At 37.8% G+C, this 17,111-nt stretch overlaps 1 protein-coding gene across 1 annotated transcript; it reads left to right on the forward strand.

The window, feature by feature from the left end:
* The first annotated feature begins 809 nt into the window (after positions 1–809).
* On the forward strand, positions 810–14,666 carry arrdc1a (arrestin domain containing 1a). Its single transcript, XM_044362915.1, has 8 exons — positions 810–1,723; positions 7,946–8,056; positions 8,489–8,539; positions 11,177–11,331; positions 11,570–11,752; positions 11,887–12,063; positions 12,309–12,843; positions 13,705–14,666. The coding sequence occupies exons 1-8, from the start codon at positions 1,606–1,608 to the stop codon at positions 13,740–13,742; spliced, it is 1,368 nt and encodes a 455-aa protein (XP_044218850.1). The 5' UTR covers positions 810–1,605; the 3' UTR covers positions 13,743–14,666.
* The last annotated feature ends 2,445 nt before the right edge of the window (positions 14,667–17,111 follow it).

Here is a 17,111-nt window from a genome sequence, read left to right on the forward strand (position 1 = left end):
CCGGACTGGATCTGGATCCGTAATCCTTTTCTTCACACTCTTGTTGGGGCTACCTTGGTCACCAACACTCCACTTATGGCTTGGGTCACTGTAAGCAGAGTATGTGGGTGTACGGTTGTGCGGGTGCTGTTGCCTATCCCAGTTCACAGTGGGCAAGAGGCAGAGTACATCCTGGACAGGTCACCAGTCTATAAGACAGACAACTACTCACATCTACAAGCAGTTAAAAGACATGCAAACTTCTCAAAGAAAGGCTAGCACTGAGCCTACGCTGCTAACCCACATATACTCATTGAATAATGAAGGGAAAAAAACATTGGCCATCCTGTGTCCAAAAGACTTAATAATAAGTTGCACATATACTCTTTTTGTTTTTATGACATTTAAGAGCATTTATAAAACATGTAAAATCCTTCTCTTTTTATTTATTTATTTACAAAACTTTATTCAAAAAATAATATACATATTACACCTGGAATGCTGATAATAAGTATTTATAAATGAAAGTAAAGAATAAGAAATAATGAAAGACAAAAAATATTATATTAAATATTATATATAAAGATTTAAATTAAAATGACTAATTATATGAATAAGTAGGCTATAGCTCTAAAATAATAAGGAGACATATAAGAAGGCACTTCATATGACCTCAGGAGTTCTATCAAATATGTGTCTATAATGTTAAGAATCTGTTGGTTTTATTCAGATTATGTTAGAATTATTTTCTTATTATTGATAAGATTATTCAGAATATGTTAAAGTACATAAAGATACATGTAAAACATTGGACAATAGAGTATGGATAGCATTCATCAATCCAGAATTAAATGCAATGTCAAATAAAAGGGTTAGTGATAATCTGGCAGTATATATACAGTATAAAGGGGAACTATTGCTATACTCAATAGAGGAAGTCAAACCAATCAAAGTTTCGATTGGTTCTGACTCCAGTAGTGCACTTACAAGTATTAAATACATGCAGCCAGATACAAGGCAAGATATACTACTTAACATAGCTCAAATAATATCCAGAATTAAGAGGGCAGGAATAGAAATTGAATTCATGTGGATTCCTGCACATATTGGTGCAGATGGAAATGAGCTGGAAGATAAATATACAAAAGGACCAACAAGAAAAAGAGAAATAAATATGGTCATGAAAATATAGTAAGGCTGAGGTTAAAGGTATAATCAAGAAAAGTAAAAGTCAGAAATGAAAAAGGAATGACAGGAAGAGTGGAACAGAGGAAATAAGAGCTGATACTACTGCAGCATTCAAAGAAAAGTAGAAGAAATGAGAGGAAGCAATAGAAATAGAAAGGAGGAGGACATTATATCTGGTCTGAACACTACACTAAATATCATGAAGAAGCATACTGCAGGACAGGCTGCAAGGCTATTTTAACAGAGGACTTAATAGAGAATTGAATTTACTGTAATAATGTAGTAACCGTTCTGATCCACACTCCAATCCAGAAGAGGGCGGTAATGCACCTAAAAGCTGTTTGCCAGCAGCCATTAAACAGTTAAAGCAGAAGAAGAAGAAAAAAAGAAGAAGGTGTGCACAGGTGAGCTGCAGACTCACCGTGGATCGGGACAAACATGGGGAAAATTCAGGAGTTTGAGATCGCGTTTGACAAAAATAAAGTTGTGTACAGTCCAGGAGAGTCTATCACCGGAACCGTGACCGTCAAACTGGGCCAGCAGCTGCAGTGTAAAGGTAAGAGTCTGTTCATATTCAGCTCACCTGGTGGGAAAAAAACGTCGCCGTCGCCTAACAAGGAAGTGAAGGATTTAGCAAAGATCAAACAAGCTATAATTCAGGTCTATTACCACTTTAGCCTGTTGTAAAATGAATTTGATGTGGAAGCTCTGTGGTTTTAAAGGCTGTAAAACGTACTGGCGGGTTTTTTCAAGAGAATTGTAAATAATTTCCTACACAGCCTCTCTACAATACAACTCAAGTAAATTCTTGAGTTAAAAAAAGTCTGGCAGGTAATGGGAATTTTGGTTGGTTGTTTTTTTTATTATAAGTATTATATAATCTCTCTGGGTTATATAAATAACCTAGAGGGATATATATTCCTTTCTGTGACTTGTAACATGAACTGCTAGCCCCAGCCCATGCCTCTCATGTATTAGCATTACATGAGTCGCAAAACTATAATAATAATTCTCTAAAAGATAAAGGATGTTTGAAAAACAACGATGGTAGAATAACACTGCTGTTCTGAAGAATCCTTAAAGACTTTTCCAACCATTTGGGTAACAAATTATGCAGTCCACTGCAAGATTAAAAAAAAATACTTTAAACGCTTCTCCTAAATGGCAACTGTTTCCTAATCCAAACAAAGATGGTAGCTATGGCTACCTGGATAGCAAACATGCTTGTAAATTGGGAAGAAGGGTAAAAATATGTTTTATCTTGCAGTGGACTGAATATGTTTTATCCAAATGGTTAGAAAGGTCAGCAGTAAGTGTTGTTATTCTACCTTCTGGGTTTTCAAACAACGGCTGGTATTTATCTTTAAGAGAAATGGATGCTTAGCTCTGTGACTCGAATGTAACGCTAATACATGAGACACACAAACTGGGGCTGATTACCAAAGGAGTCTGTTAGTTTGCCTTCTGAAGTCTGCAGTGTGTCCGTTCTTGTGAGACGGTTTAGTGTCAAATGTGTTTGAGATCTTGTATCAGATGTCTGACAGGTGTTTACCTTCTTCTTCAGGACCATTTGTTGGTGGGACAAATGGATTTCTGTTTATTAGCTCATCTATTGACAGAAATTCACATGAAGATCTAAGTTGAATGTAATGCTGAAACAATTAATTGATTAGTTGTTCAAAAGAAAATGAATCAATTATTAAGATCATTGTGGAAGCAGCAAATATTCTCTTTCTGGCTTCTTGCTACAGAAGCAACAAAAGGCTGTAACAACTTAAATTTTACAAACAACCAAAAATCTCAGGTTTTCCGTTTGCTTCCTCGTTTAGTCAAGTCAGTTGTATTTGTAAAGGCCGATATCACAAATTTACAGTAATACAACTTCCTCTGTGCTCTGCTACAGTCTCAACTGGATGTTGCAGCTTCACGTTGAATCGTCGGTGTCTGAATTTCAACAGTCCAATTTGAGCAACTTGATTTTTGTACTTGACTTAAACATTTAGATTCCAAAATGAGCAACTTGACACTATTTTCCATCTGAATTTGTAACTCTTACAAACTTGAAACGGCATAGCCTTCTGGAAATTTCAAAGAGGTGAATTTGAACTGAATTAATGAGTATAGTTGGTTTTCAAAGTGAAAGATGCTGTAAATTTAGTGGTATTTCAAATTAAAGCCCACCTACAGTGGAAAAACTTGTTTTGAATTTGGATATTTGAGCGTCACTGTGCAGAATGATGCGGTGAGTTTGTTTTTTCATATTCATGTGCTGAAGGGGGAAAAGTTTCTCTGAGCTCATCTGAACTCTCAGTTGAAGGCGTTTTACAAAAAGCATGGTTTGTGACATCACATCTGGTTTGGAGCCAACTGTGGTTCCGTATGCAACTTATGCAAGTGTGATCCATGACACACTAACAATAAACTTCACGATAAAGTAGGGCACGTAATGTGTGTCATAAATTCTGTTTGTTTGTTTTTAAGGAGGGAGAAGGACCAGACTTTTGAAGTATTCAGAGGTAGTTAAATTTCCCAGTTGGATATTCAGTTGTTCATAAGATTAAAATCCTTTTGGCATGATTCATCCTCCATATTTCATACTTCACTTTAGTATCATCAGTAATGCACTGTTGATCAGACAAAACAGCTATTTGAATACTTTTTCCTCAGTTTCCAAACTTTATAGGCAGAATTGGTTAATTGAAAAAGACTGGGACAGATGAATCAATAATAATTGGTCAGATTGGAATAAAAGTTGGTTGCAGCACTTAACTGAATGATACCAATGGAAAAACTACAGGAGGTCAAACCTGACAACTAGCTTTGTGAAGCTATTGTGATCTTAGACTGCAAAAGAAACAAATTGCTGCTATTGTGACAAAGTGCTGAATCATAGAGAAGGTATTTGAATGCAAACCAGCGTCAGGAAAACTCATCTCTGAACTATTTTCTAAGTATTTTCTTTGCTTTATCATCTCGCCTGGGTGAGGGCGTCTGTTGCTAAAAGACCCGAAACACCAGATGACCTCAGGTTACATCACTGATGATGTGTGCAAAATCACTATAAAATCCCAGCTTACCGTGGAAGAAACCGCTTTCCTATGATTTTTTTTTAACATGTTACAGCCTAAAAGCATGTTTCTCATAGGCTTTAGAGGATCTTTAGTACAGTTTTTGCCCTAATTATGAAGTGACACTTTCTCCTTGAGATCAGGTGCTCTCTCTCTCTCTCTCTCTCTCTGTCTGTCTGTCTCTCTCTCTCTCTGTCTCTCTCTCTGTCTCTCTCCGTCTGTGTCTCTGGACTTGCTGAGAGCTGCTTTTGTGTGTCAGGGAGTTTCTGTTTGAATGCTTGTGGGGCCTCCAGTCTGTTTACATTCCTCTTCAGGTAAAGCTGGTCAGACTGTCAGCTTCACGGCGTCGCCTCCCTGGAAACAAACGGTTGAATCACTGATGGATTATGAATCGTAGGCTGGGCGCATATGTGTAAATATTGATCTTCTATTAAAAATTAAATAATATAATATGTTACTTCAGGACTGTTTCAGAGGTGTACAATAGAGGCTAAATGTGTTTGGACAAGGGAACCAATGGACCAAAACCCAAACATACTCAGTTGTCACATGAAATGAAGAAAAGCACCAGAATCCCCACAATTTAGAAGCTGGAAGCAGGGAAAACTTTGGCTTTTTTGCTTTTAATAAGTAGTCAAATATCAAAACAGGACTAATAGATTAGTCAACTAATTGTTGCAACAATTCTACTTTAGACATTAATGTGCTTCCTTCCAACTTTGTGTCAGCTGCGTCTTAAATGTCATGCGTGGGAAACGCAAGTAAGAGAAGGAGGTGAGGAAACACATTTTTAGAGAAATGAGATCCGTCTTTTCAGGCGTCATCAGAAGCGACTTCAGTGTCTGATGACGGTGGAACAGCTGGATCAGCTGTCAGTCTGCAGGTGCAGACGGCTCTTTAGCATCTTGGAATTTCTATGTCTGTTTCTAATTTGTAGAAATGATTTAGTAGCTAATATGTTTTTATGGAAAGTGGAAATTAAGGAAATATACCTTGCGTCAAAAGTGAACTCAGCAGCTGTTGATATTACTGTCATAGCAGCAGATTAATAATGCTCCTGGTTTTAATGACAATAGTAATATTTAACAATCATATATGGGTGTAACGTTAAGGTGGACTGTTCTCACACTTTGTTCAGCTGTCCACGTACTTGTGGTCTTGAACTGTGTGTTTTGACACAAAACATAGGCTGTCGGTAGCCTCAGTCCTAAAAAATGAAGCTCATCTATAATCCCTATTAGATTATTTCCAATCTCTTTCCCAAATCTTTTTTAATTCTAAAGATGACTCTGTTAAAACAGATTAATTTCTACCCCAATCATCAAGCAACTGCCGACATTATTAGTGTCTGTCGTTAAGATGCAGTTACATTGTAAGAACACAGCGTTTTAGTCTTTCATATTTATGTTGAAGCCCTTTGAAAACCATCTGAGGTGCTTTTTCAGTCTATTGTTTATTTGTTAAACCATGGCAGAACCATACCTTGATTTATGTGTTGAACATTGACAAACTCATAATCCTAATTGAAATAAAAGCGCAACCATAAATTAAATTCAAGATCCCAAAACATGATGGAAATACCCATGAAGGTGAAAAGAGAAAATGGAGACTTCAATTTTTAGTTTTAGTTGTGGTTATACACGTTTTTTTCAATAAATAAGAAGAAAAAAAATGAGAAAGGAGGAGTTAAAGTGAATAATTTTAATCCATATTTGAATGTGAATTTCACTGCTGGGGAGGACAAAAAAAAGTAAAGTAAGGATTATCAGCTTGACTCCAGAGACCCCAAAGACTCTAGACTTGGTAAAGTGTCAAACTTCTGTTGATTTAATTGAAAATTTCTTTGGGAATATACCACTTAGGACTGCAAACTAACAGTTACTTTCATTTTAAATTATTTTATCCATTAACAGATCAGTTGTTTTGTCTATAAAATGTCAGAAAAGGGTGAAAAACATTGATCATTGTTTCTCAAAGCCCGAGTTGATCCAGATATTCAGTTTACTATCAGTGAAGACTAAAATACTCCACTAGCATGGCTGTCATGACAAGGGCCTTAAGGTGGGTGCTGCTGTGTTTTCTGATCTTAGAGCCGACAGACCTTTAACTGGGGGTCAAAAGTGGCCATGCAGCACATATTTCACCTTGGGCCCCTGAGCTAGTTAATCTGGTCATGACAATCATCATCATTATTGGTCCTTAAATTTTAACATTTTCTGTCTGACTTGTATTGCTACTATGGATAACATAAAAAAGAACAAACACATCTGCTATTTGAGAGATTATAAACCAAAGCACTCATTACAAATGAGACAAAAATGAAAGATATTGAAATACATAGTTGACCAATTGGAAAATAAGTGAACATTTCGGTCATCTTTAAAACGTTTTGAGTCATGAACACGATGTAACGTTCTCCTCCTGCAGTCAGGACAAAAACATTTATCCAAGATGTAAAAGGGAAATTAATTTAAATGGCTGGATTTATGCAGCGAGTTCTGTCTTAAAGCTTCGACCCTCCGTTAGCGGCACAGTTTGAAGCTCAGTGATGAGTAAAAAATGAATACCACAGTATTCATCTCCAAAGGTTGTAACACAGTCTCTTCTCTGACTCTGTTTTCAGTGAAGCATCATTTCTTTCCAGCACATTTTCATATAGTTTGAACAGATGATTTTAACTGTGACAGTTTCATGTCCAATCAACAGTTTGACTGTTTTATATAAAGCACTTTGAATTACCTTTGTGTGTGAAATGTGTTGTACTGTTACCTCTACAAGTGTAGCTGCTAGACATGAACACAGTCACTTCGATACTCTATAATATGGTTATAAATTTAGCTGGTAATACCTCTGTACTTTTACTGAAGTAGAATTTTAAATGGAGGACTTTGACTTGCAATGAATTATTTTTACATTGTTGTATTTATACTTAAGTAAAGGATCTGAGCACTTGTTCCACCACAGTTGAAATGTTATATATTAACAACATGTGATAGCAGGGAAGCTGTCATTCAAAATGGCTGAATATGTAGAATAGCAATATAAGTAACTATTCAACTCTGACAGCTGTACACCTCAGCAGTTCATGTACGGATTAACAGAGTCAGAGGCAGCTTCAGTAATGTTACTAGTAGTGACTGTATGGCCGGCCCTGGTGAGTGACGTGCAAGAAATAATGTTATAGCCTATCAAGGTTCTTGCTAGACAGCTAAATTATGGCTCAACAAATGAATTGTTGACATTCGCTATTGCGCTCCAGTTAGCTCTACGAGACTCAATGTTAACTTAACCCATCTTATATCACTCTAACAAAGTGCATTATTTGGGTGTTTTTTTAATATTAGATGCATATTGATGAGACAATAGCAGATTGAAAAATAATAATAGTTAGTGATAAAGCGAGTTTAGTTTAGCATGACTTCAATTTTTTTGCTCTCATTTTTTAAAAATCTTGTATTCATAGTTAAGCCATGACATTTATGCAAATTAGTGCATGATGTCATCTAACAACTTTTCGGGCCAGGTTTATTACATTCCATTGTAAATAGTTGGCAACGCGGGAGGCAATTTATCAGATTTCACAAAGCTTCCTCCAGAGCTACAAAAGGCTTTACACAACTTTTTACACATATGCAGAGAAATGAGAAATTTTTCATCCTGCTTCTGTGGGTAAAACTCTTAACGCGCTGTCTTCGTGTTCTCATCTGCAGCCATCAAGGTGAACTGCAACGGTTTCTGCGGCATCACCAGTAAAGTAAATGACACAGCATGGACGATGGAGGAACAGTACTTCAACACCACCGTCTCTATCGCAGACAAAGGTACGTAGCCTGATGAATTCTGATATCAGATACCGCAGGTGCAGTTTACCACACCAGGACATTTCAAACAGAGCTGAACTCAACTGGTCTTGCATATACTTCCTCATGATTTAATGAGCTTCCTTAGTCTGCTGGTTTACAACAGGAAATGCCAAAACACAGAAGATGAAAAGAATAACTGCACTCTCCAAGATCTACACAAATTTTGCAACTACAAAGACATTGTTTAATCTTGAAATAGTGGACAGTAAAAGTAGTCTGCTCTAAATAATTGAAGGGTGAAAACTCTTAGTGAGTAAGTTTGTTCCTGTTTTCCACTGAGGATACTGCAGGGAGCCCTGAGGCATGTCCGTCTCTAAGGGAACAGCAGAGTGATTGTTACTGTTTCCACTGACGGATGATTATCTCTGTGTCTCTCTGTGTCCTGCACAGGAACCCTGAAACAAGGAGAACACACGTTTCCCTTCAAGTTTCTCATTCCAGGTAGGAGCGCGGAGTGATGGGATGAACACTTGTCACCGCACATTCTTTCCTACATTTGTGTGTGTTTTGCGCCGGTATTCACAGCCTGACAGACATGTCCTGACACGTTGATATTCACCCTGATTCTGTTATGGTTCAGCAGCTGTGAGGATGGGACTCTAACCCCGTCCCATCCTTCAAGGGTGCGTATGTGCATAAGTATGTATTTAGCCACGTCCCATATTCATACTACATACTGCAGACTATTGTCACCAGGTTTTTAAATATACTGTAATTTGTGTTCACATTGGAAACGAGACAAAATGAAGTTTACTCAAAACAGCCAGTGTGCAAAATATAAAAACATTTTTTATTGTATTAGATTGTTGTTACAGTTGCATTAATGTGTAAGTAGCATTTTGTCGTTTCAAGCATTTACAAACTGTTAAGGTGTTTTTTATATGATGTATACTGTGTAGCTTAATCTAGTAACTATAGATGTGAAACAAATAAACAATATAGTGTTTCCTTCTGAAATGTAGTTCAGTACAATTATACGGTGGAATTAAATGGAAATACTTCAATAAAGTAAAACTACTCGGTTGAATGTTGTCGTTCCACCACTGCTCTGAGTATGTAGTACAGAGGAGAGATATAACATTTGCAGCCCAACTTCAAATTTGAAGTAGTACAAAAGTAATACTGTGAATTTGAGGATAATACATTCATTTTTAAAATGCGACAATGTAAAAATATAATTAGTCTCAGACAAGAAGGCCGCTGTGCCTCATTAATATCATTTATTCTGTTGTCTCATGCATAGTCTATATGGCGGTTGAGCGTACAGAGTTGTTGAACAGCAGCCCCGCAGATCAGGATTCAGCTTTATGGTCATTTTTTTTATTCTGGTTCATTGGAGTTCAGCTTTTATGTTTGTAGTTTTGAGCATCATCCCTTTCTGTAATAACCTCTAATAACCTGTTTGTACTCAGTTAACAGCTGAGATCTGGGAACACAGTGAGTCAGACGGCTCAGGAAGCGACCACACAAAGCACTTTTCAAAACAGTGCTTACACAGTATATAACAGAGCATTCGAACACTGAAAGCTCATATAAAATGTAGGATAAAATAAAAACAAAACCACTCAAAATCCAAGTCCAATAAATAAACCCTCAGGCTAGAAAAACTTACTAGGAAGAGAAAATGAAGATAAACAGTAAAATTATCCCCAGAAGTGTCTGATGTAAACATCCATCACAGTTTATACACCCACTTCCTGTTTCGACTTTGACCTTCTGTATTTACTGTAGCTGTGTTGACACAGTTTTCTGTACAGTGAGGGATTATTAGACACATTTCAGCTCACTTTCAATGTGACCTCTAATAAAGTGGTTTATTTAATCTGGATAAACTGTTGGCTTGTTTGCAACCTGTGTGATCATGTGACCGCTCGTGTTTCTAGACCTGTCTGACTTTCAGATTCAGAAGAACAGAGTGTTGATATGTTCCAATATCTCAACAATTAACTTAGTAAATCATGTATTATTATGACCAATAAAAACGAAGGCTAAAACTACAAAAATAAAGTGGAATTATCCTTTAAGCTCCCAGTTCATGCTGATGTTCTACATGATTTTATTGCATTATGAGGCCTTTGTTATTTTGTCCCTCCACTTTAAAACTCACTTCTGCTTCTAATTGTGGCTTCTGCTGACATGCAAAGCACTCATTTTAGGGTGGATGACGGCAGCGCTTGCTAACTCGTTCACAGATCCGATCTTTAATATTTTAGAAGTACAGAACAGGGATAAGAACGATTCTGTGAAATGGAGCGATGTCTCTCTTACGCCACCAGTTCTCCTCAAGATTTCCATCTAGCACCGCTACGGAAACGATGTCCACAGCTGTCTGTTTGTTCCTCTTACTCATTACTCTGCAATTCACGAGAGCACTCCCTGATGACGTCAGCAGATTTTTGACGGGCTCTTGAGAAAGGAGCGTAGCGAGATACTGAGACGTTTGATCATGAAATACCATCTTCTGCATCTCTAATAATCGCTTTGAAAAAAAGATCACCCAAAAAAAACAAAAAAAGATGGTTTGGTAATGATAAAAATCCCTCTCCTCCTCCTGTCTGCACGTAGCTGCCGTGCACTCTCACACACGAGAACACACAGCCAGCCCTCATGTTTAGTCTTTGTTGGTCACTTATCTGGAGTTTAGTTCTCCAGGTGAAGCTTCCTCTGTTACAATGACACAACAGAAACTCCAAACCAACTCAACCGGTCTTTTTACTGTTGTGAATCTAAATCTGTCATTTGAAACGTGTGTGTGTGTGTGTGTGTGTGTGTGTGGGGGTGGGGGTGGGGGTGGGTGGGTGTGTGTGTGCGCTTTCACCACCAGAGCACCTGCAGGTGTATCAGGACACTGTCTAGAGTCTTTATTTTCATGTTTATGTGAAAAGTCAGAAACATTATTCGGTCACTATAAATTTTTGTCATCTTTTATATATTATATACGTTGTATGACAATTATCAAACATCGTATTGAGCAGTGACAGAAATTTTACACTCAAACTCTGCCATAACATAAAAATCTAGTAGTCTGTGTTCATTTTTGGTGATGAAACTAAAATATATCTGACATCTTCCCTACAGCCTCCGCTCCAACATCTTTTGAAGGCAACTATGGTAAGATCGTGTACAGAGTGAGGGCTTTTATCGACACACCGCGGTTCGCCAAAGACTACAACATAGAGAAAGCTTTCTTCCTGCTAAGCCTCCTCAACCTCAACCAAGTGCCAGATATATGGGTGAGATAAGATGAGATATGAAGCCTTGGCTGTTGTGAAATACATATTGCATAAGGCTGATATTTAGAAAAAATTGTTGTGCAACTTTGGGCTGACATGATGGATAAGATGCTGTTTGAAAGAGCTCATGAATTGTAATTGTAATAGTGCACTAATAGTGAAGATATCAATGTGGACTAACTGTAAGGACACATGCTATCAGTGTCATGATGTTCTAACTCTGCTCGTCTCCATGCAGGGAACCTGTTCCTCTGCTGTGACCCAGCAGTTCACCTACATGCTGGTGAAAACAGGCACAGTGGTGCTGAAGGCTCAGACCGACATGAGGGGTTACACACCAAGCCAGATCATCCAGGTGACAGCCAACATCCACAACCAGTCCGGCAAGAACACGGGCAACATAACGGCCAGTCTGATGCAGGTAAACACAACAGTTTCATCATATCTCACATTAACTACACCGTCCTTGATCTGTTGAAGTTGCTTTTCCTGAATCTTACTCCACAGTCACTATGTACTGAGTTTGTGAATCTCTTTGTCCTCGCGTGTTTTCAGAGAGTGACCTACGAGATGAAAAAGCCCGTCCATGATTTGAGGACGATAGCGGAGGTGGAGGGCGGTACGGTGAAGGCCGGCAAGGAGGTGGAGTGGAAGGAGCAGATCATCGTTCCTCCTCTTCCTCAGTCCTCCCTCGCTGGATGTGAACTTATAAAGATCGAATATTATGTTAAAGTAAGAAAGGCTCAGCTTTTTTCACACCAACAAGTGGTTTATTAATGTGGTTATGTATGTTTAGGGGTTTTGTTTGTTTATTAGAAAGAGAGCTTTCTAGAAATTCTATTAAAAATAGATATATTAAGTAATAATTATATCATCAGATTTGGATTCTGAATATAAAAAAGCAATTGAAGGGTTAGATTATGGGTATACATCTGGTATATTTCCCAGCTAACATTGTGTTTCTTGTGATTAACCAGGTCAGTCTAAAGTTTCCAGACGTCATGTTGACGTTACCCATCCACATCGGGAACATCTCACTGGACAAAAAACTTCACCCTTCAAAGAAAGCAGCTCCTCCTTCCTCCGCCCCCGCTGAAGACACACCGACCCCCGCCCCCATCCCTGACACCTCCACCTCCGCCACCACCCCCACCTTACCCCCCCGCCCCGCCCCAAAACCCGCCCCCCGTCCAGCCCCCCGCTCCAGAATGTCCTCCCATAACTCCCCCAGCGCTCCTCCGGCCGAGTACCACCAGGGAGCCGAGGGCGGGATGCCGATGAGCGACGGGATCCCCAACAAGCGCCAATCTCAGCTCGTGTCACCGAACGCCTTCAGCTACGCTCCGGGCCTCTTCTTCCCCCAGAACCAGCAGCCCGGCACAGAACCCAGCGGAGCTCCGTTCAGCGGCTCCGCACAGGCCACAGCACCGTACCCTCCTGTAAACAACGCCAGCCCGATGCCCACCCCGCTCATCCTGCCTCCAGACTACGGCACCTCTGCATATCCACAAGGTCAGTCGGCTGCGTTCACTGATGTAGACTGAAGAGGGCTGTACTTCAGGACTGGTTTCATCACAAGATTTACTAAGAAAATAGTGTTGCACAACTATTATTATTATTAAATTATAGTGTTCTTCAGCATATATCTAATAATAAATGTTGATATGGATGTTAACACGTACTTAAATGTCTTATCAAAAGAAAGAAACGTCGATGCGTGCATGCATCTTTGTATTGTAGATACATTCTTGTGAAAAAGAACAATCGATGTCACCACAACTTCTCCCCGTAGAATAGATGGTCACATGATCCCATTTTCACAATAAAACAGCCTCATGGTTTCAGATTCAGAGACGAGTCTCCTAACATTTCTTATGTGAAGAAAGTCACAGACGGCGGAACACGAGGCAGGTAAAACCCTGGTCACATGACCCGTCTAGCTTCACTCATCATCACGGGCCTGTTTTTCTTCTGCGTTCAAGGACGTCAGGACAAACGAACTGCGATGTTTTCACTTACCGGCGTTCACACTGAAGCGCATTTGAATGCTGATGCGGCCACTCGGCTTAGGAAAAAAGCGAAGCAAACACCTTTTCACTCTTCATGTAGGCATGTGAGAATTGACAGACATGAAAAGTCTCGAATGACTTCTGTCACTTAGTTTGGTTTGTTTCCTTTTTTTCATAAATAGAAGTGAAACCGTAATAAGACTTGTGAAATTTTTCACACCTAGAAATGTGATAAACGCCACTCCCCAGGCTGATAGGGTGCTGTTCCTGGCATCGTATGTGGAAAGTGTGATATTTAACAGTGTTTGAGTAATAACCAGCTTGTGTGTGTGTGTGTGTGTGTGTGTGTGTGTGTGTGTTACAGAGGCTCCTCCCTCCTATGATGAGAGCTGCAACACATGAAGTGGATGAAGAACCGCACGATCAGGATGATGATCCGTTCACTCTGATATCAAACAAAATGTTGAACTAAAACTGCCGTTCATGCACCACGTCGATGTGTTTTTAAAAGAGTTCTGCCATTTTAAAAAGTTAGTCAGGGACTCGGACAAAATGATCGCAAGCAGAAGCTAAACATGATTTTATTTTGACAGAGAATCAGCATTTTAATTGAAATGAGAGTGAATTGACCTGGAACTCTTGTGCCCAGTGATCAAGTACCTTCACTAATCACTCAACGGGGTTATTCTGTCCTCCGAGAGCCAGCCGCAGCCAATCAACACTAACGTTTTTTAGATCCATTTTTGATATACTGTCAGCACTTTGAATGAAAGGAAAGAGAAAGACAATAACCAGAGTTTTTTTTTACGTACAGTAACAGGAGTCAAGTTTTTAGTTGTGGGTTGTTTAGGAGTCATTTAGATGGCATCTGTGATGTCAAGTGTGAACGTTTTATCTCGTCCCTGTTTAGTTTCATATCCAGATTTTTTTTCCAAACTCAAATAAAAAATCAAACTGTTATTTTTTTTTTTTTTTTTTTTTCCATTATTGGAAACAGGTGAAATCGTCCGTTTTGAGTTTGAATATTAGATGTGATTGTTTGCCGAGAAGAATCTCTTGTATTTGCATTTTTATAATGACTTTCTTGTTCTGCATTGTAACGATTGTATCGGAATATTCTTCTTCACCTGCTGAATAGATGTAAAATAATGAAACACTTACAGTGATTTTGAAGTTTTATTTGGTGTAGTTCACATCATGTTAATCAGCCTTTTATTAAATAGTTTTAATCCAGGTTGTCCAGTGCAGAAAGACAACGTTGTATTTATTTATTGTTTTGAATGTTTTCCAACTGCTGTCTGGATTCCAATAAATCAGTTAAAGGAACTTGTGTCAAACTACGAGTGTGACTCTTGGTTAAAGGCCTGATATGTGACATCACAACAATTGGGAGTCAGTGGTGGTCCAGTACGCAACTCACACAAGTGTGATGTGAAAACCTGAAGCCTCCAGTGCACAAACACTGAGAACAGACTTTACAGTGAAGGAGGAGACATCTTGTGTCTAGAAGTTAAACTTTTCAAATGAAATACACTTACAGGTTGGTTTCTGGAGAGAGAGGAAGTAGATTTCATCTTAAGGATTTTAATGAGGTAAAATAACTTATTAGTCACAACTGAGTATTTTTATATGTCTTAAAACATGTCACAAGGGATCTTTCATGTTGGAATAATGGTGGAAAGTAACTAAATACATTTACTCAACTTTACTCGAGTATTTCTACTCCACTACATTTCAGAGGCAAACATTGTACTATATTTATCTAACAGATGCAGTTATTTACTTTTCAGATTAAGATTTTACATAAGAAAATATATGATAAATTTATAAAATACAACACATTGTTTAAGATTAAACTAGTGGTCCCCCCCCCCTCACAAAAAAGCCGTGTCTACTTGTGGCCCCTTTTCACCAAAGGTGAGACATTCCCCTACTATCACATCCAATGTTTCACAAACAAGCAAGGGTCCAAACAAATAAATACAAATTGTTGTAGAACTTTTCTTTTTTCTTTTGTTTTTTCTTCTTTTGTACTCTTGTCTCATTCGGAGGGGCCCGACCCCTAGGTTGGAAACCACTGGACTAAAATACCTTGCTGTGGATAAAGTAGATAAAACTAACTCCACCTCAACCAGTTTCAACAATAAAATGCTTTTTACATATTGATGTATCAATAATAACAATCTAATAATGTCATATATAAGAGTATAACAATCACCCTAACCCATTGTTGGAGAATGATTACCTTACATTCAGCTGAAAATAGTAAATGATGTAAATACGTCTTCCACCGCTGATTGTATGCAATAAGTTACTTTAGATACAGAAATGGTTTATGTTGATGGATGGATGATATTTACAGTATGTGTAATAATATATTGTATGTATGAAATGTTAAAAAGTTGTCCAAAAAGCAGACACTGCTGCTTTTTAAAATGTGATTAGCACTTTGTAAATCCGCTTATAAGGATAGTCTGTTATAGTAGAAATTTGAAGAAAACTAACAATACAAAGAGCCGTGTCTATCAGAGCCAGTATCTAAAGCTGAGAATCATGAAGCTTCCTCGACTGTCCAGTGAAATAATGCCACTCACTGATCAAACCACAGCACTGCAACCAACTGAACTGTCTGATTCACTTTACTTTATTTAAATGTAGACGTTAGAAATCTCCTTCTGTGTTAGAAACATTTAAAGATAAATTGTCTCCTTCTAAAATATCAACATTTAAAGTAAAAAGAAAATTACAGACGCCCGATTCCTTAGAAAGTGTCCCCTCTCACACACATTTTTTGGTATATATTTTATTAGTTTGCTTTTCTTTATTTGTCCCTGAATTACTGGATTTTCTTTCTATTTCTATCAGGAAAATGTTTGCAGTTGAATCCATAAAGTAGTTCACTAACAATGTGTTATTTGATGGCTATTTAAACGTTTGCGTTCAGTAAATACAAATTCATTCTAAATTCTAAAACGGTCCACCAGTTTCAGGGAAGAGAATGGTATATTGCTTTGTGCTATGATATAATGTAACTTACACACAATGTATGTGTGTGTGTGTGTGTGTATATATATATATATATATATGTATGTATATATATATATATATATATATATATATATATATATATATATATATAATTTTTACATTACGGGGTCTACACTGCCAAATGAATGCAAATATAAAACCACATTTATGATTAATTTTTTTTAATCAAATTATTAAAAAAAAACCTTAATGTTTTATTTAGGATAGACTATTGTATACAATCACTACCAAGTAAACAGTGAATCTCCTTTATTTTCCCAAGTATGTTTACACATTTGACTCTGGTTTAGTGGCTCTCTATGTACTTACACAGAATAACAACACAACACTATTCAGAAATATACACAACGAATGACTATATACATGTGATACCGTTTCTGTGAACTGTAAACAGGATACCAATCAAGCAAAGGAGTGAGGAGCGCAAGGAGTGATGAGATAAATATTAAATGGTAAAAAAAAAAACCCAACACGTTATTTTATATGCTTTGTACATTATATACAACCTGTTCAGATATACAGTAGTGAGTGAAATGTATTGCATTGCAACACTGAGTCACATTTACAGTCACGCATTTTTAGCTTAATATGTTGTTAATTGTCTTCATATATCTGTGAATTTGAACATCTTTTCCATGAAAAAAAGATTTTCTCCAAAGAGTCACCAGCGGCCGGAAAGAGAATTCACTCATGTTTACTTCCGGTTTCGCTTTACTCCAACTT

Source organism: Thunnus albacares, chromosome 2 (genome assembly GCF_914725855.1).
Source record: "Thunnus albacares chromosome 2, fThuAlb1.1, whole genome shotgun sequence".
NCBI lineage: Eukaryota > Metazoa > Chordata > Actinopteri > Scombriformes > Scombridae > Thunnus > Thunnus albacares.